The sequence below is a fragment of the Nyctibius grandis genome, chromosome 4 (genome assembly GCF_013368605.1).
Source record: "Nyctibius grandis isolate bNycGra1 chromosome 4, bNycGra1.pri, whole genome shotgun sequence".
Classification (NCBI taxonomy): Eukaryota; Metazoa; Chordata; class Aves; order Nyctibiiformes; family Nyctibiidae; genus Nyctibius; species Nyctibius grandis.
Genome location: NC_090661.1, coordinates 55,493,733 through 55,513,756, shown reverse-complemented (window position 1 = coordinate 55,513,756; position 20,024 = coordinate 55,493,733). Strand labels below are relative to the sequence as shown.

Genomic DNA, 20,024 nt, shown 5'->3' with positions numbered 1-20,024 from the left:
TTGGTCCTATTTTCAAGCATCTGAATTAACAGGTATTTTCCCCCATAAAACTACTTTCCATCATAAAGTTAAATGTTTTAGTTAAGAACAAATAAATACAATAATGCATCATGCTCTAAAAATCCAGAGCTATTTTACAGTTAGCATTAACTTTTGGTAAGCCGGGGTAGGGGGGAAGAACAGGGAAAAAAAAAACATATTTGAGAGATTTTTATCATTAATAAATACCTCACAACAGTATGATTTTTCTCACAACTTTAATTATGTGTTTCTATCTTCATTATTGGAGAGTGAACATTTTCCCAGAAGGCAGTAAACGCACACTCCTTTCAGAGTTTGTCTCGAAGAAAATAAAATTATCTGAATTATTTTCTCATAAAATATAGACCATACAGCTCAACAGCCAGTAAAGCCAAATTTCTATTCTTGGTTTTTGTTATTTTGCAGTGGTAAAGCTGCCTGGCACTCACAGCAGCATCTGAAGGAACACCCATGGAATTTAAGCCTTTTAAATTCTTTGAAAATCTTCCAGCTAACAGGGTTTTTTCTCTAAAGCAAAAAGAGAAAAGGAAAAAAAAAGGGAGGGAGCAGAAAAGAAAACACTCAAACACATGTCCAGTCAAAGTACACATGTATTCACGCATCAGACTTCAGGAAGAATCAAAACATAGTGTAACTCTGGTTAATCTCATAATTGCAAGAGGCTTTTATCCTTGGCTGTTAAATAATACGACCCAAGTTGCCTCTCCAAGATTAAGCGTATAAAGTCACGGTGCAACTAAAATAGCAAGTCACTGAAGGGTATGCTACACCATTTACATAAAGAAGGGAAAGATCATTTTTAGTAATTATCCTTGTAAAACAATTACTGTTGTTCCCTTAACACACAAATATACTTACTAGTAGAATATAAATGCATTCATTGGGAACATAATGACTGTAAAACTGAATTTTTACTTTAAATGCCTAATCTGATACATTATCTTAAAACGAGCAATCCATTTGTTTTTCCCATAGTAAAGATAAATTTTACAGGCAGAAAAGGAGGAAAGGTATTTTTGCAGAAGAAAAAAAAAAAAGAAATAATCAGAGCAATGAACTGAATAATCTGAGGATAAGAAACAGGTGCCTCATTGACAAGCTACACCACTTTTATGCTCGCTCTAAATTAGAATTTATAGTGTGGCACCTAAATAGGTGCAAATCTACCACTGGGAAACCCAGGATCATTTTCATTCTCTATAGAGAACAAGGCTTACTATTATAAAGATGCTTTTCATGTTCAGAGCCCAATCTGACTGGATAATATTTGTAGAAGGGATAAAGGGATCTAAGTTCCCCACTAGCATTCAATTAATTTTTTGCTCCCTAGGAAAAAAAAAAAAAAAAAAGATTGTGTTTTTTGTGAAGTGAAGGAATATAGGGGAAAATCACAAAGGGCACTCACTGCTGCAGCCACAGCTAGAACTGAGGATTTCCTGGTCCCCGTGCCTTGCTGAAACACTGCATCTGGGTCTCTTGCAGTAAAGATTGGTGTATAAGGTTATTATGCAGCCCTGTACATTTCACGTTAAGGCACAGAACTACTGAACACAAACTTCAGCTACTACATTAAAATAGTCATTAAAACAAACGACAAAAATATCTGTAACTTACAAAAAGAGAAGTAAGATTTTATTGTAAGAACTCCAAACAAGATGAACAAAAAACTCTCTCTGCTTCGTACAGTGACTGAACTTAGTTTTCTATACAAAATAGATGATAATCTGTTTTTTGTAATAACAATCAAGATGTCAGTTTGGGGTCATGTCTGCAGCACTCCAGAATCATGAGATATCACCCCCTACTAAAGCCTGAGCACAGCGAGGTGTCACAGGGCTAAGCGCCTTAGCACAGATGGGCACACAGCCAATGTTGTCCAACATAGCCATTTTCCACCCTATGCTTTGGATACAGGAGGTCCTCATCTCTTCCACAAGATGAGAGATGTGCTGCCCCTCACAGCTGAAAACCCTTTGGAGAAGGACAGAATTGACCTACAGACCACAGCTGGGTCTCTGTCAAAATGTATCTGGCAGAGGTGCAATCTCTCCTCCTCAGAGCTGCACAGCAGTGCTCAAGTATAAGAGTCCAGTCTGGGGTCAGCAACGTGGTAGGACCAGAATCTTTGGAATCAGTTACTGAATGTAAGGGAAGAATTTTAGTTGTGAGGATGACAATTTTATTCATTAAGAAGCATATAGTACATGCATCACTATTCCCATCCAATCTGCAATCTCATCCCGGAAGAATAGTAATGCCAGTGGCATTTGTATAGCATTCAACCCTGCAGGGGCTGGAATGGGGAAGAAAACACCCAACTTTGAAAGCGTCCGACAAACCCAAATATTCCTGCAAATAACTTCATGCATTCCACCAAATCTGACCAATTTCAAAAGCCACTGAGCTTATAGAAACACAGTAGTTTTTAAGACCCTGAAGTGCTTGTATGATCAGGGCAACTGTTCTTTTTCCGATTCCTTACATGTGCAAATTCATCTTGTACCCACATCTATTGGTACAAACGGGTGAAACAGTTACTAAGTGAAGAGAGAATTTCACAAGTAGTTATTTAGCAGACACTTAATTATCCTTTAGCGAGCCTGCAATTTTTTCTTTAAAGCAAATTTGAGTCCAGAGGGCAAAATGGATATCATGATCGTTTCATAAACAGTTATAAATACTCCTTTCAACATAAGCAGTTTGTGCTAGTTTGCTACCTCCAAGACCACACGAAGAGTAATATTACTTCTACTGTCAAAACGCCGTAACACATTAGAAAAATCAAACTCTGAGCTGGGTGGGACCAGACTCTGTGCTATACAGAAGACAGCATTTAATCAAGTTGACTAATTTCCCTTTACCAGTCTGTTGTCTTGCAGAGAAAGCAGTCCAGCTCCAATCTTTAATTACCTAAGTAGTACTTGCTAAACTTAGTTGCCCTGAATATCCACAGATTAAAGCAGTTCTGGACGTGATCCCAGTTAGTCTTTCCAAGTAAGAACTCTCCCATCAGATGCTGTTACTAATCAATCCTGGACAAACAAATAACTATAGTAAACCCATACTGAATTAAAAATCATAATTGATTAACTTCAAATCCGAAGTACTTGTTCTGCACTCAAAAGTCAGTTATAGCTAAGACAAAGCCTCCCCTCACCCCCCTGTCCTCCAATCAAATAAAAAAACCCCAAATATTAAAAAAAAAACTGTGAGTCAGGCACAAGCACAGGTTTGTTCACACATGAGAAAATACTGCTGAACTCTTCCTTTCTTTCCTTTTTCAGCCTTCGAGCAATAAGAGGTGCTCATTTTATCCCTGGTATGGCAAAGGAGTGTTGATATTTTATAGAGTCCTCTCACACAGTGGTCCCCAAAAAAACCATTCCCCAGTTGTAGAACCTTCACCACAGCAGAGACCTGAAACCTTCCTAGTCACAATTTTTCATCTCCATTCTCTATGGATAGCAGCTGGCCCAGCCAGGCATCTCCTCATCCCCTTGTGGGAGCAACTGAAAAGACCTATACATTCCAAGGTTCCTCCATCAGTCCTTCTCCCTCTAAGTGGAAGAGAAGGAGAAATGATAATTGCTCTTTATTGTAGCATTCAGCTACCTGGTATAACCGGCTGGCAAACGGTAACCACTTTACTTCCTGGAGGCAAGCTGGATACTTCACTTGACAACCTTTAGGTATCACCATAAATCAAAAACATTCAACATACTGAAGCAGTTCTGGGCATATCCTTGCCCCATTTATTCATGTAGTAGTCTAGTCACTAGTCTTGGTGCCCCATATTAGGCTTTGTAAAAACGGAGGGAGGAAAAGACATCTCTGTCGTGAAAAGTTACGTTTCTCATGAAAAAAGCACAATAAAAGAGTCAAGTCATTATGAGCTGATCAGGAAGGAGAACAGAGAGGTGATGGTGGTAGCAGCAACAGCTCCAGGCTCAATGACCTTACTATGGCTACAGCTTATGATTAAGGGGGAAAAAGTGTAGCTTAGCTACTGACCCACTCTGCAGACTTTGAGCAAGTTACTTTGCTTTTTTCAGTCTTCTTTTTCCTTTTCCTTGTCCATTTTCATCAGGACTGCCACTGCATGTCACAAGGACAGACAACACTATAGCTCTACAGGGACCCGCCTCTTCTGCCTCCACTCCTAACTAGCAAAGCCTCTGTGCATGACTGAAACAGGACTAATTAATATGCTAGCTTTGACTTCTTCCCTGTCTAGTCAATCCCAGCTGGCCAGTCTCCTGAGAGCACCATGATGCTCATGGCTCATGGAAGTGAGATTCAAAAAAAAGAGAGAATTATAATATTCCAGATTGTTTCTTTCACATACTAACCTGCAAGGGGCTGCATAAAATTAACAAGAAAAGACAAATGGACGTTGGAAACTCATCTCAAAGTTTCAGTGCAGGTAAAGGAAGCCAACAAAGGCTAGCAGCAACAGGGAAGAGGAAGGCGTGTAAAAGGCTTAAAAAGAAAAACCCTTACAATTTTAGGCCACAGTAGCCAAAGATCCTGTGGAAGGGTTTAAAAGAAGTGTGACATAATCAGGCAAAGAATGCAACCGTTATGAAGGCACAAAAAGTATTTAAAGAGAGAAGATTCTCATCAAAGAACTAAACCAGAAATAGCACCTCGCCATCCAGCAACAAACCTGTAGGGCAGAACCTCAGCTGCTGTAAACTGTCATGGCTGTAATGACACAGTGGAGTTAAGGCAGCATACACCAGTGCAGCTACTATGCTCCCAGAAGCCCTAAAGAACAAATGCCTCTCTCTTTGAGAGTCTATGTTTTGGGCTAGGAACTCTCAAAATTCAAAGCACATGCTGATTCACAGTAAATGAAAGAAAAAAAAAAAACAACCTATTTTCCCCATTGCAGTCTCTTTGAGCTTCTAAACATAGTTTTAACTTTACCATTCCCAAAGTTTAAACATTTCCCACCATCTGTGAAAATTTACATCTTGCTATTCAAAGGTATAAATACCTCTGTGCAAGTGATCTAGTACATAGTATCCTCCACCCACTGAACAAGTGAGCACATCACATGCAGGGGAAAAAGAATTCATCAGGTTTTAGCAGTCTCTGAGAATAGTCCAACAAGCAAGTATGCATGGAAACTGAACAGGCAGAGTCGAAATTATCTTCTTGCTAGCAGGAAGACACATTGGCCACTGTTCCCCGCTATGGGTAGAGAATGTCACTCTCTTGAGACTGTTAATGCAGCACCTGTCATTAACATCAAACGATTAATTTAACGTTGAAAAAAAGCAAACAATTAAACAACCACATATACAGATAGAGTGCATTCTCCCCGAAGTGTCTGCTCTGCTGTACTTCAACTTATCAGTAGAGTCCCAGCAGGAATGAATTTGACTCAGTTTCTCAGGCTACTACATTTTCTACTATAATGTCTTCAATGTCTGTCAACTTTAAAGAATAAAGGACACCATCACTCTTTATTGCCTGAAGGTCTTGCCTTCCCATAGAACAGAAGTGACGCCAGTTTAATTGTCAGCAGGTTCATGGAATATTGTCAGCCTGCGAGGTGGATAACCACACCTATTCTGTAAAAAGTCACTGGCATTAATGAAAACACACAATAGATATGTATAGTAACATTTTGTAACTTCTGAAAAAATAATTCAATTATGAAGGTTCTTATCAGAAATATTCGCAGAACAAAGTTTAAAATTAATTTACTGTAATGAAATTGCACACTGTGCCTAAGTATATTTTTAAATTCATCATCTTGACTCTCAAAACAAACACTGAGGTTCAGAGAGACAGAGTTGAGGCTCAGGAGGGTCTGGTTTTGGTGAAGCTTTCTAAATTGCTTTGATTGCTTAAATATTCTTTGTTGATACCCAATTCATGCTAAAAAAAAAAAAAGGGATATAAATTGTCAATGCTTCCAGTTTTATGTGCCAAACATACAGCTGAAAGGTAGCCCCTTTGTAACTGAAGCCCTTTTTAGACTTCCTTTGCTTTTCATTCTAGATTCCTTGCCCAACCAAAACCAAACCTCTCTCCACATTTCGATTTTTCATACCTCTTTTACCACTTTCTCTGCTTACTACTTCCCAGGGCCTGCCTCCTTGCCCTGATATTCCCAGGATTCTCCCACGGTTCATTAGCCAAATTCAGCCTCCCTCCACTCATGACTTTGTGTCCCTTTCACCTATTCTCCAACTCCAGGCTCCATGACTGGATAATCTTAGTCTTTCTACCACCAATCCCAAACCCCAAGTTTCTCTACCCCTCTTGCAGCTTCTGGTGACCATTTTCTACCTCCAGGTGCTTTTCACAATCTACTTCCCTGCAGCTCGGTTCTGTGCTTGTCCAGTTTTGCCTGAATCCTCCACATTGGTGGTCCAAGTTATGGCCTGATAAGACATGAGAGCACAGAGATGAAGTAATGAATGCAGAGCTTTGACATCTATCAAGCAATCCAGTACCTCATAAAGACTCTGTCCTAGGCTGACCCCAAGTGTATGGATTAACGCTCACAGACTGATTTACAATGCCTTTTCAACCTGCTTCCTACAACAGTGAAGTGAGGTGTGGTAACAATCATGCATGATACAAAGCAAGGCAGCAGCATTTTCTGTCTCAACAGCAGTACATGGTGACATGTCACAGACAAAAAGGTAAAAAGCAAGGGGTGAAAATGAAATTGCTGTGGATAAGGATCAGTAAATTTAAACACGGCTTTTATACCAGCAGCACAATTTTCTGAATGGAAAATGGAGCAGATTTACACACACACACACACAAAAAAATTCTATCTGCATGGTCATACTAGTGAAGAACAGATCTAAATACACACACATTATCCCACACTAAGGGTGAGACAGTCAGCAATACCATGGAGATCTGCATTCCCAAGTCCCATTAACTATAATCTTGAAAACTCCAGTTCAGGATTTCCAATATATCCTGAGTGAAGTGTAATTCATTTGGTTTCCATACCAGATCTCAGGAAAATTCAGGCAGGATGGACCTCAGGAGGTCATATTAGTGCAAACTTCTGTTCAAAGATCATCTTTGCAGGTGCCTAGATCAGGACTGATGCATCTGGATTTGATTCATTGCTCTACCACAAATTACCTGTTTGACCTCAGGTCACTAATTTACACAGCTACTGTCTGCCTGAGTTGTCTGCAGTCACAGAAAAATAGATGTTGCACTATTAGTACATTAACATTTGAGAAATGCTTAGGTCATGCGGTTTGAAATATAGGCAATCAGACATCTAAATATCAGAGCTGGGCTAATACGAGAAACTTCAGATCTTAGTCTAGCACTCCAGAGCATTCAACCTGGGTGTTTTGTTCCATTCAAAGAAAGTAAGGGTCTGTGTCCATAGATGTTAAATTTGGTTCTGAAGTTGCTACATTTTAGAAATTTTGATTTTTGTTTCAAACCTGCTTCTTGGTTTCAGAGCGAAGACTTAGCTTGTAAAAATCCTCATCCACAGTGTGCTTCAACTGGACCAAAACCAACCGTAAATAAATCTGAGTCACATGAAATAAAGATTATAGCAAGTAACATTTTTATTAGCTTTAAGAATATACAGTAATATATTAAATAGTATTTCTTTTTGTTTCATTTGCCCCTGTTCACTACATCTCTAAATGGCACTTTAGTCAGACATTTATTTATTGTGTGTTAAACTACTTCCTGCAAACTTGGCACTTAGACCTGGGGAAATGGATAAATTACCCTGGAGTTCGTTTTCTGTTCTCAGCTCTCCAGGGGATGCTGCTGGCAGGTTAAGCCAAAGCACAGAGCAATGTTTGTCTCATTTCTTTCTACTATTTTGGATGCCAGTATTAATACACTGCTAGAAAATGAACAGCTCAGAGAGAAGGTTGGTTATTTTTTAAATTCTAGCATCAAACAAAGCACATTTCCTAAACTGGTTCACCAAAAAATAAACAAAACACTTTTCCCAATTAAATTTGACGACATCTACCTGCCAGTCCTTTTAATACCCACATCAATAAGCCAGGCAAAAAGTGTCACAAGTTCAACCTAAATCTAGGTGTGAATTCTGATTAGGAGACCTCGGGAGCCACACAAGAAAAACTTGCCATTAAAAGTTTGTCATTTGCCCTCAACTAGTCCACTTAAAGTGGTTTTAAATGGTCACACATCTATCTCCATCTGAAAACAGAAACCATACAAGTGAGATTGCAATCAATAAAGCTTACTGCTCAGCATCTACAGGGACAAGAGTGAGTTCAGAGACACCTCTGGGACAGCGAAACAACCGGAAACCAACCCAAAACAAATAAAACCCCACAAGCATATGACAAGTGTCTAAAGAAACAAGCTAGCTGATTAATAAGTGTTTCTACTACATAAATAAGTGCATCTGTGCATTTATATACACATACATTTGCTGGACACTGCACCTATATGTTACGTGAATACCATATACATAAAGCAACTAAGACATTTTTTCTTAAACCTTTCCTCATTTTCATTTCCTTTTAGGCCAGCACAAGACCAGGATAGTTAAGGCTGGTAAATTTCCTGGTCTTAGAGGGCATAAGACATTTGGGTAAAGAAACGTTTTAAATCAAAATGTATGCACTATCAATAAATCTATCATATTACAACGGTTGCATATTTTCTATGCATCAAGGCAGAGAGCAAGTCTGACTAAAAGGCTAGTGTGGAATATCTGCAAGTAACATGACACAGTTATTGTCTGTATTACCGCAATGAGCCCATGGTCTTTCTGTGCTAGGTGCTGTACAAATGCACCTAGTAAGAGAACCTGCAGGTCATTCTGAGCTTACCAATATAGACTGTTCATAAAACAAAGGGTTATGGTGAAATTATTAATATCACCTCTAAAAATGGGGGTCTAAGGCATTTATCCCTGCTACAAAATGGAAGTTTGATCTAGGGAAGATCATGAGCACATTGTTTAAAAGAAATACATATTATCACATCGTTTAAACAGAATTTACACAGGCACAAAATTACATATTCCACCAGCAACAAAAGTATGTTTAGAACAGCATTTATTACACAAAATTTATGATCTCATATATTAAGGTGTCTATAAGGATTAAGAAAAAAAAAAAAAGGATACCCCAATCCAGCATATTGAGAATGATGCATTTAACTAAGCACTGCGTTTGTTAAATAAAATGGATGGAAATCAATGCTTCTTATAGTGTCTTTACTACAAATGTACAAGAAATAGCCTTTTCTATCCTTTCAGAAAATTCAGTCCTGTCTCCTCTAGTCAGTGAGAACACCATCATCGATTTTTGTAGAAAAAGTAACAGGCTCTCGTACTCGCTATGGTATGTTAACAAAAACACCTAAGACTTCTGTAGTTTCTCTACAGTTCATCACATCCTACATGAGTCCCCAAGGTTATAACTAACAGTGTAAAATATACACAGACTTAATGGCTTTTGATCCTGACTCAGAACTCAGTTATACACATGCTGCTGGGAAACACACTTTATTTCACTGTAGAGGACTGATTCTTTCTCTCTCACTGCAAGAACAGAAAGCATTGCTACAACGTGCCTTTTAATTCTCAAGTAAAAAGGCAGCATGGCTCAGAAACAAATGCTAACCCCTGCCTTTCCCCCAACCCACAATTTGTCTTTACCCACCGATAACAATGAGAGGAGCACACTTGAACCAAATCCCCAGCTATTTAAAATCAATGTAGCTCACGAACTGTCCACATTTGACAAACCGCTGGACAGAAAACCCCACCACCTCTTTCAGTTTCAAGGCAGCTCACTGACTAGTGTCGGAAGACTAATGGAAATATATTCTGATACATTTCTAATTCACAGCGAGTAGTTTAAATAGTCTCTGTACTGTATACAGGGATTACTTGAAAATATTCACAACAGAAAGGAGTCCAGATCAATTGCTTTAACATCCTAACACGAAGCAGTGGAGTCACATGGTTAGAAACACTGCACCACCCAGTCACCCCAGCTTGTAATTGCTCTGGAAACGTTACTCAGAGTTCTGGAGGACGGGGAGTCATGGGAACATTTTGAAACAAGAGGCAAGCCACTGGAGCAGAAAAGCTATAAATCAGACTTGCTGGGCAGATGGCACTGCAAGCTAGCGAGCTGATGGCATATGGAAGTGAGAGCTTGGATAAGGCAAAAAAAATGGTTGCAGACTAATGAGATCTGTTAAGATGCTAGAGACAACTAGAGACTCTCTGATCGCTCTGCTTCAAATGAGGGTTAGATCAACCCCTCCTCCCACAGAAATTTACCCAGGAAAAGTTTTCAGAGCCATAAAGAAAAGTTAGTTTGGTTTCCGTCAAAGAGGGATACCCACAGCAGCCATCCACAAAGTTACTCAATATGAAATAAGCAGAAGATTCATAATTCAAAAACGCCAGGCTCTCATGAAATTTTTGAAGTCCAGAGCCATCTACATACAATCTATAAGCCCTCCAGCCTGGCTCCAGCACAATATAAAGACTTGTATCTTTTCATGGCTGAGGAGCTTCCAACAAAGGGGAAGTTTCAAGCCAGGAAGGATCTTTCATGGAAAAATTCTACACAACACATTAACTTTGGTGAGGATTTGGTCTTAGTCCAGACTAGAACTGTGGGTGGCCTGGTGCTCACAAATGCTCCACCTCCTTCCTGCAGCTGACCTACAGTTCTTTTGCTGCCGTTATGGGATAGATAGTATCTGTAACTCATGACTGCAGAATACTTACTATCAGAAAAAATGTGTAGCACATCTTAAGATATTCATGAGTATCAGTCCCTTTAACCTCCAAATGCTAGAAAAACCTTTCTCCTCTAGTTTTATATGTATATATATACACACACCCATAGGTATTTTCCTTTCCTTTGTCAAAGCCTTAGGCATCTTTTTTAAAGCAGCATTGCCAAGACTTCAAAGTTTTTTCTGTTCTGATACAATGGCCTCAGAAGCATTAATAATATTTCCAGAAGAACACAATACAAAATTATCTACTTCAGTAAATGAGACAATCTCAGACAGTGCAGGCTATGTGAGCTTCTAGCAGACAGCAGCTTCCACAAGCTTCTAACATTACTTCTAGAAGCTTATGGAGTTTTTCTCCCAAGATGTATTACCAAGGGCGAGCCTTTCTTACCACTGTCATGAACTGCAAGGATCTCATGGTCTTATAAACTTCCACAGCTGCAATTTCTGACAACTGGGGATTTTTTTATTTGCATGTAAGTAAGAAAAGGGGGTGAAGTGGTAAATAAATTAACTGTTGAAAGCCTTTGGGAAAAGGGAAGTAAAGCTGCAGACTTGTGTGGAAAGCTAATAAAGAGGGAGCACAGCAATAGCACTGCAATGACACAAAGGATTAACAGGCTCTCAGCAAGAACTTGCATTTCCTAAGGTATTATGAAGTTCTTGCATCCCAAACACACATAGAGAAACATCCACATAAGAAAACTGTTATATACCATATACACAGCCATGCATTTTTAGGGCCCCTAGTGCTTAAGGCAGATACAGAAATGACATAAGAATAAGTACTTCTCATAAAGGAGCCTACACAGAGCACTGTATCCATACAACATATATACATATTAACTATCTGTTCTTAAGATTAAAAAAAAAAAAAGACCAGAAATAAAGTCCAGCCATTTAAAGTGTTTGACAGCACATTCCTGAGATTTTCATTACATTGGGATAAGCACATGACCGAAAGCTTGCATATTCCAACTGAAAATCCACACTTCCTCATCAATTTTCTATGCAATCTTCATCAAGTCTCTTGACCTTTCCTGGGACTACCTTCTCCAAATGTAGTCATGGGGTTACACAAGCTACTTGCTTCTTTTTCATAGTTTTTAGGTCATGGTACCTTCCTTCCACTACAGCATACATCTCAATCTCTGGCTACCAGACCAGAATGAAAAAAAAAAAAAAGAAAAAAAAAAAAGAAAAAAAAAAAAAAGAAAAAAAAAAAGGCAAACCAAACCCCCTGCCCAAGAAAACAAAAAACCCAAACCTACAGAAGTTGTTACTGAGCAATAACAATCATGGGTTCTTACAGACTCATTCCTGCCCAAAAAACATAAATTTCAGATATTTTCAGATGCTCCCTTTATTTGCAGCTATCTTACATCTAGCCACTCTTGCAGCGTCTAAATCCCCCTTCAGCTGCAGAAGACAAACAGAGATAAGCTGTACATAATTGCAGAATAACAGGAAGTGACTAAAAAATGCTACAATTGCAATCCTGTGACATATTTGATCTGTATATCTGTGTTCTAACAGAACAAACACCTTTTAAAAGAAAGGCTAATTGCAGAACTGCGACTAGAAATCATAACTTTAATGCAAGACTCATGATATTTTTCTTAAAACCTCAGCATCCTGAGGCATATTTGGGCCTCTCTTCTGTCCAGTTCCTGCAGTTACAGAGAAAAGTGCACCTCAATGACCTGAATTTCAGAAAGCACATCAAAATCACCTGACTGTATTTATTTATTCCAATTGTTCTTAAACTAATCTTACAATTTTAGAAGAGTGGAGGGAGCTAACCTATCTGTTCTAAACATCTGGAGAAGTCAGCACTGCTCCTGGTACTCCAATTTACATATAAGCATATGTTTTCCCTTGGCAGTTTTACCATATCATTGTAAAAAAGTTCTCATTCATACTAAATGGAAAACCCCATCAAGAACTTCAATGGGCATCTTTCTGATCCAGCTTCTACAATTTTGTGGCCTTTGTTGGCTTGGCTCCAAGTGTGCTGCCAAGTGTGTTCAGAGAGAATCACATTGATGCATCCACATACGTGGACAAAAATGAAAGAGGAGTGGGAAAGAACAGTATTTTCTGACTACTCATCAAGAATAATTACATGTTTCCAAAAGGTCATTTGTTTCTTCTTTCTTGTCTGTTAACAACTTTGACAGACTAACTGACAGCATCATAAGGTCACAGATGCAGACAACAGCAAACTAACCCACAAAGTTCTTAACAGAAGCACAGAGAAGCTCTTGGACATCAAGATGATACAGATAAAGCTTTTGGACCCACTTACTTTGCGCAATGTTTTTCCACTCCTCTCTCAGCAGTGCATAAACACAGCAGTGATCCTCAATCTATACAACAGGTGCCTCAGCATTACAACAAACATCTAACTGAGGCGGTGGGAGTACTCCTCCAAACTCTTGTAGTGCCTGGGGCTGATAGTATCCCAGAACTCACACTGTCACTATTTGCAAGAAGGCACACTCTGCTGTCATCCCCTAGTTGATCAGAGAGTCATATTTAAAAAAAAAAAAATCAGAACTTTAAATTAATTTGGCTAGCGCCATTGGCAAAATGTCTCATCTCCCACGCACCGTAAACCACAAAGAGGCAAGGAGAGAGAGAAAGGAAATACACACTGGAAAAACAGATGGGAAAACGAAAGCACTGTGGACTAACATATTAAAATGCGTCATCTATCCTTGCCCTCAATCAATTATTATTGTCTGGCCAGGATAGATATCCCAAAGTAAAATGGATTCCAGGGTTTCCATATTACTTACCCCATCATCCCTCTCCACACAATATAAATTCCTACTCTGAATACATAGTTTATCATTAAACTAGCAAAACATGATTAAATGTATAATGGTAATGAACACAAATTACTGTGCTCAGACGGTATCAAACACTGCATGTTTAGCTACCCATAGTTTCAAGAAGAGTACACCTGAGGGTCTGACCTACGAGGAACGGCTGAGGGAGCTGGGGTTGTTTAGCCTGGAGAAGAGGAGGCTCAGAGGTGACCTTATTGCAGTCTACAACTACCTGAAGGGAGGTTGTAGTGAAGTGGGAGTTGGCCTCTTCTCCCGGGCAACTAGCGATAGGACAAGAGGACACAGCCTCAAGCTTCGCCAGGGGAGGTTCAGGTTGGACATCAGGAAGAATTTCTTTTCAGAAAGGGTTATTAGACATTGGAATGGGCTGCCCAGGGAGGTGGTGGAGTCACCATCTCTGGATGTGTTTAAGAAAAGACTGGACATGGCACTTACTGCCATGGTCTAGTTGACAGGGTGGTGTAAGGGCAACGGTTGGACTCGATGATCCCTGGGGTCTCTTCCAACCTGATTGATTCTGTGATTCTGTACCTCTCATCAGTGCAATATACACAGTATCAGCTAGATAGAAATAATCACCAAAAGAAACAAAATTGAAGAAATCAAATTGTCAGCACAAGTCTCATAACAACCCCAAAACTTTGACAGATAAAGTCGTGGCATTATATCACAGAATCAACCAGGTTGGAAGAGACCTCTGGGATCATCGAGTCCAACCATTGCCCTGACACCACCCTGTCAACTAGACCATGGCACTAAGTGCCATGTCCAGTCTTTTCTTAATATAGCACAGTAAACCTTTTTTCTACACAGAACAGTCTGGCTTTTTTTTTTTTTAGGGTAAACACATAAGTGTCAAACTTTAACATATCACTGCAGCTTGGTCATGACAGCACTATGCAATCAATCTCAAGAGCTTATAAGACATCGCAAAGTTTTACCATCTTACCTGGCTCTGTACAGTTCTTTTCTTCACGTGTCCCATTAGGTGATGCCATCAACCTTCTATTCCTCCATATTTCTGACAAAACGCGTCTGTCTGCAACAGTTGATTCTCGGCCTATATTAAATAGAAAGAAGTTGTGCCCACTGTCACTAATTCTTTCCTGCATCATCTTAGCTGGACTACATGCCCCCACTAGCGAGGAGCATGGACAGACCATCAGTATGTGAATGCAGCAAAATCAAGGTGTGACTGGGGCATGTGCCAACCTATGTATGCTAGGTGCTCCTAACTACAAATTGAGAAACCAGCTATGAAGGTGGAATATCACAGCTGTTACCATCTTCTGGCTATCAGAATACCTGGCTGTGACCCACAACAGGAAAATATTCTGCAGTAAGCAAATGCTGAAGCCTGCACCTGCGAAACTCAACACTTTGCAGTTCCTATAGATGAAACCAGCCCAGCTATGCTGCCATGAGCAACAATCACACTTCCATTTAGTCATCTGCACTTGCACATATCACATTACTGATTTCTCAAAAAATAAAAATGCATATGGACATGTTCCAGTTACTTTGCTTTATTCTGAGCCTAGGGGCTGATCTTTTCAGTGTTGGGTATACTCGATAATATGAATCCCTGCAAAACTTGTCATGGAAAATGGAAAAGAACTGCACTGTGAATCCCCGCAAGTCTTAAGAAAAACAAACTTCTTTTGAAGTCAATGGAGCTTTTGCCTAAACTCATATTCCAGAAGGATTCTCAATGGAACTTGTTGAATAGAGTACAGAAGGAGCACTTGTGATAACGCAGGGTATGCAATTATAATAATCAAAGGAAGAATAGAACCCCTTAACTAAACCACTTCCATCTCAACCTTATCCATTTCAAATGAACATATTATAACAACAAAAATTCTTCCATGGCTGATCTTAAGAGTTTATATATCATGTAATGCTTGTGCTTTGCTACAGCAACTCCTGCAAAAAAAATTTAGTGTAGAAGTTAGTTTGGCTAGAGTATTTGCTAAAATAATCTGATGCCACAATTATAAGAAACATAGAGAACAGATGGTCAGTGTTTATGGATACAATATACTGTAAATTAGCTGGCTGAAAATAAACTACCTGATGCAGCATACCATCAAAAATTAGGTTATGAGGGATTTAGTTGATAACCCAGGAGATTAAAAACTTTCATTAGTCATGACATTTTTCATGCAAACCTAAAACAGTTATCTGCAACAAAAAAAACCCTCAGACTATGTAAACATAATCATACCCTAATTACTTGCTTTCACAAACCAGTAAGTTTATGAAAATAACTAGCTGGTGCAAGAAAAAAAAAAAAGCATAGGCATGACAAACAGTTCTAAAGAAAGCAACAGTATACTCTAAAACCATGATTAAAAAAAGTTGAAAGTTCTAAGATGAGCAATATGCTAATGTGGTCTAAGACACAGAATTCTTATATGGATGGCTTGTTGCCATCCTAGAGATATCTCAAACAACCCAGGCAATAATTTGAGCACAAGAGCATTAGAAAGTACGACAAGTTCCACCAGATTTTTCTTCCCTAAAGCACACATTTTAACTTCAGCTTTAATTTAAGCAGATGACCCAACCTAATTCTGCTGAAATCTGATTTTCTTACATTAAACGTGGACGTAGGATCTGGGCTTAAGTTTGATTTTGCTCTTAAATCCTCAAGGACTGTTGGCAGTCCTACCTAGAGATCCATGTGCTGTCCCAGCAACCTTAGATTTCATATCTGAGGGATGCAAAGCATATTGCAGGAAGAGGGTCTGAAGCTGCACCCTTACAGCCCAAACTGTGCCATCAGGCAGGGAGAAAAAAAAAAAAAAATGCAGTTAATTGTAAACACTTCAGTTTACCAACACGGCACTTGCACAAGGGATGCAACAGTCTCTCTATGAAACAGGAGATTAGCACTGTTCCTTGCCTAAAATACAGAATTTTCTGTCAAATCCACACTGTAATTGGGGGCGGGGGGGGGGGGGGGCGGGAGGGAGGGATGTTGGAGAAAGAAGACAGAGAAAAGAAGAAGCAGTTATAGCAATGGAGGTTTACAACCTAAGGATAAAAATGAAACGTGGCCCGAAGTTGCAGAGGGGACCACAAGCGGCTGCAGAGGATTCAGCGGCAGGGGGGAAACTACTTCAGGGCCGTTCCCGGGCACGCAGCTGCCCCGCGATTCCCCTTCGGTTCCCCACCCGAAGCCCCCCGAGAGGCACGGCGGGCTGGGTGCTGGGAAGCCCGGGGCCACCAGGCGCCAGCGACGCCGCTGCCTCCTCTGCGCGGGGCTGTGGCCACGCACCTGCCCGGCGCGGGGGTTTCTCCTGAGGAACCCGCGCTGCTCCCCCGCCTCGCCCGCCCGCCGCGGTACTTCCACTGAGAAACTCAAAGCGGGAACAGCCGCGGGCGCTTGGGCCCGCCAACCCCCTGCTGCCCCCGCGGCGGCAGCCCCTGAGCCGCTCCAGCCGCCCTCCCGGCCCTGCCCTGGGTCCGCCGGTCCCGCCGCCACGGCCACTCACCCAGTCTGGAGAGCAGGCTGGACATGCACCAGGCGAAGAAGAGGATGGCGCAGATGAAGCCCAGCTGCTGCAGCAGCATCTCCCGCCTCTTGCGAACTTTCCTCAGCACGAGCAGCATGGTTTTCGGGGGGGGCGAGCGGCGTCTCGTCCAGCTCCATCAGAGCAAGCGCGGGCACCGAGGGGGCGGCCAGCAGGTCAGTCGGAAAGCGGGGCTCACTCCCGGCGGCTTTCCGCAGGCGGCTCCATGTCGGGCGGGCTGCAGCGCGGAGAGAAGCCGATGTCCAGCGCCTCCGGTCGCCAGCGGCAAAGCAGAGAGGCAGGTGGAGGCGGGCGAGGGCGCCGGGAGGACCAACGGCGACAGAGCGGAGGGGGAGGGCGAGGCGCCGCTCTCAGGGGCCGGGCTGAGCCCCGCGCCCCACACGCACCATGGCCGGAGGCGGAGGAAGCGGCGCGGCGGCGCCTCACGCTCCTCTGTCAGAGGCCGCCCCACAGCGTGCCGCGGGCTGCGAGTCAGCACCGAGGGACGGTGACATCCACGCGGCTCCCTGCCCGCCCCGGCCAAGTTGAAAGTTTATCCCTTTCCTCCCTCCCTCCAGCCGCTGGCGGTGGGTGCGCGTAACAGCCGCCGCCGCGGGAGCAGCTGCCCCCTGGGCTCTCAGCGCTATGCCGGGCGGCCAGTCAGCCCCGGCGGGCGGCCGCTCCCCCGAGCGCCCGGCCCGGCCCGCCCCCTTCTCCCCGCCCCTCTCCCGCAACTTTCTGGGCGCTCCTCCGGCACCCATGGCAACGCGCAAATACCCTCCTCTCCTCCACCTCTTTGGGGGGGCGCGGAATTAACTGGCTAAATTAATCCTCTCCCCTAAACGGCTCAGGAATTACGCGCTCTCGGTGTCGCGTTTGGCGGGGCCATCCGTGCGAGGAGCGGAACAGGTCAGCCGCGAGTGCTGCGGCACCGAGGTGCGGGGCAGGGGCAGGGGCAGGGCTGGCGCTGCCGCCGCCTAAGGCGCGGGGGGCCGTTGGGGCGGTGGGAGGACGGGGGGGCGAAGGGGCGGGCAGGGCCGGCGGCAGTGGGGCCGAGGGGGGAGAGTGCCGGGGTGCCGCGGTGAGAGGCCGGGCGGGTATTGATGGCATCTGGGTTCTTCCACCTGTGTCTGGGAGATGGGTTTCAGGACGGACTTCCATGGGGTGAAATGGCACTTCTCTGATCCCCGCTGGACGTAGTTTGCACTGTAACAAACGTGTGGTGTTTAGGACGACAAAGTGAATGACCCATTTTGTGAAACAGCCGTTAGTTCCAAACTGTCCCAAAGCAGATTTTTTTTTTTAACTAAAATTTGGTATTTACATTAATTCAGTGGTTATTATTAGCTGAGAACAGTTCTGGGAACTTGCTACAACAGCACAGGCATCGGTTCTGTTGTTCCTTTTGGGTATCCAGAAATGCTGTGCGTGTCAGGGAGCACATGTGGGCAAAACGGGATCAACTCATCGTCTTTTCGATACAGCATTTGGTTTCCAATGGAAGGCCTTTCAGGTGATTCCCTCTGGATCTCTGTCCGTGTATTTCAGAACATATAACGCTTCATATACGGCATTGTTTCTAATGGTGCCATAATTATAATACAAGTATTCTAGCCTACAAAAGCAAATCTTCATAAGTATCACTGATCCTCTGTGTTTTCCCATCTTCGTGCAAATGTTTATGAACTATAATGGCTACAGTGAGAGCACAGTGCACAGGGTGCTCTGGTACACACCGCATGTGAAATTGCTCTAGATTCACGCTGAAGGCTGCCCAGTTGTCTCAAGTGCAAAAGGGAGTACTCAAGCTGGAGAGCCAAAGAGAAGCAGTTGTGTTAGCCTTGCTGCTTGCTTGCATGCGCATAGCTACAGAAATTTGTGTGCCTTGACTGTTCAAGCTCCAGGGGCTCCTAGGCTCTGATGGGCCCTTGACTTTCTGATTTACATTAAAGCAGGAAAACAACTGCATGTTAGAAGAATGGCACTAAGACACACCCCAGTCTCCTCTTTCATTGTCTTTATAGCTGCTGAGAGAGGAAAAGGGACTCTGAAAGCTCTTGCCTACTACAAAACAGGTAGTAGAGAAGATTGCAAGTCAGCTTATGTCCCTTTATTTTTCTCCATGGCCCTCACTACAAGAAAGACATTGAAGTGCTGGAGAGAGTCCAAAGAAGGGCAGCGAAGTTGGTGAAGGGTCTGGAGAAAAAGTCTTATGAGGAGCGGCTGAGGGAACTGGGGTTGTTTAGCCTGGAGAAAAGGAGGCTCAGGAGAGAGCGTCTCTCTCGAAGACGCTCGAAAGAGACCTTATCGCTCTCTACAACTACCTGAAATGAGGTTGTAGCGGGGTGGAGGCCAGTCTCTTCTCCCAAGTAACAAGTGATAGGATGAGACGAAACGGCCTCAAGTTGTGCCGGCAGAGGTTTAGATTGAATATTAGGAAAAATTTCTTCACCAAAAGTGTTATCAAGCATTGGAACAGGCTGCTCAGGGCAGTGGTGGAGTCACAATCCCTGGAGGGATTTAAAAGATGAGTAGATGTGGTGCTTATGGACATGGTTTAGTGGTGGACTTGGCAGTGCTGGGTTAACAGTTGGACTCGATGATCTTAAAGGTCCTTTCCAACCAAAATGATTCTATGTAGGAAATCTTACAGTTGAAGCCAGAATGATGAAAGCCATTCCTGACTGAAGCAACTTGTAGGCTAATTGGATGCAGAGGCATAGGAAGCTGGATAAAGGCAGATGAAGCTCTTTAGATCAGGACCATTATTTATAGTGGAGTGTTTTTTTCACTGAAGACCTTTAAGATCCAGTGAAGTTAGTTGGCCATGTCGGTAGAGATGCCTGTGCAT

General features: G+C 42.4%; 1 protein-coding gene across 1 annotated transcript in view; it reads right to left on the bottom strand.

Moving 5' to 3' along the window:
• The window catches only part of SLC24A4 (solute carrier family 24 member 4), a 93,317-nt gene extending 76,004 nt beyond the window's left edge, over window positions 1-17,313 (bottom strand). Inside the window, 3 exon segments of the mRNA XM_068399273.1 lie at window positions 14,605-14,715; window positions 17,156-17,285; window positions 17,287-17,313. Of these exon segments, the coding sequence (XP_068255374.1) occupies window positions 14,605-14,715; window positions 17,156-17,285; window positions 17,287-17,313 (268 nt within the window).
• Between the last annotated feature and the right edge of the window lie 2,711 nt (window positions 17,314-20,024).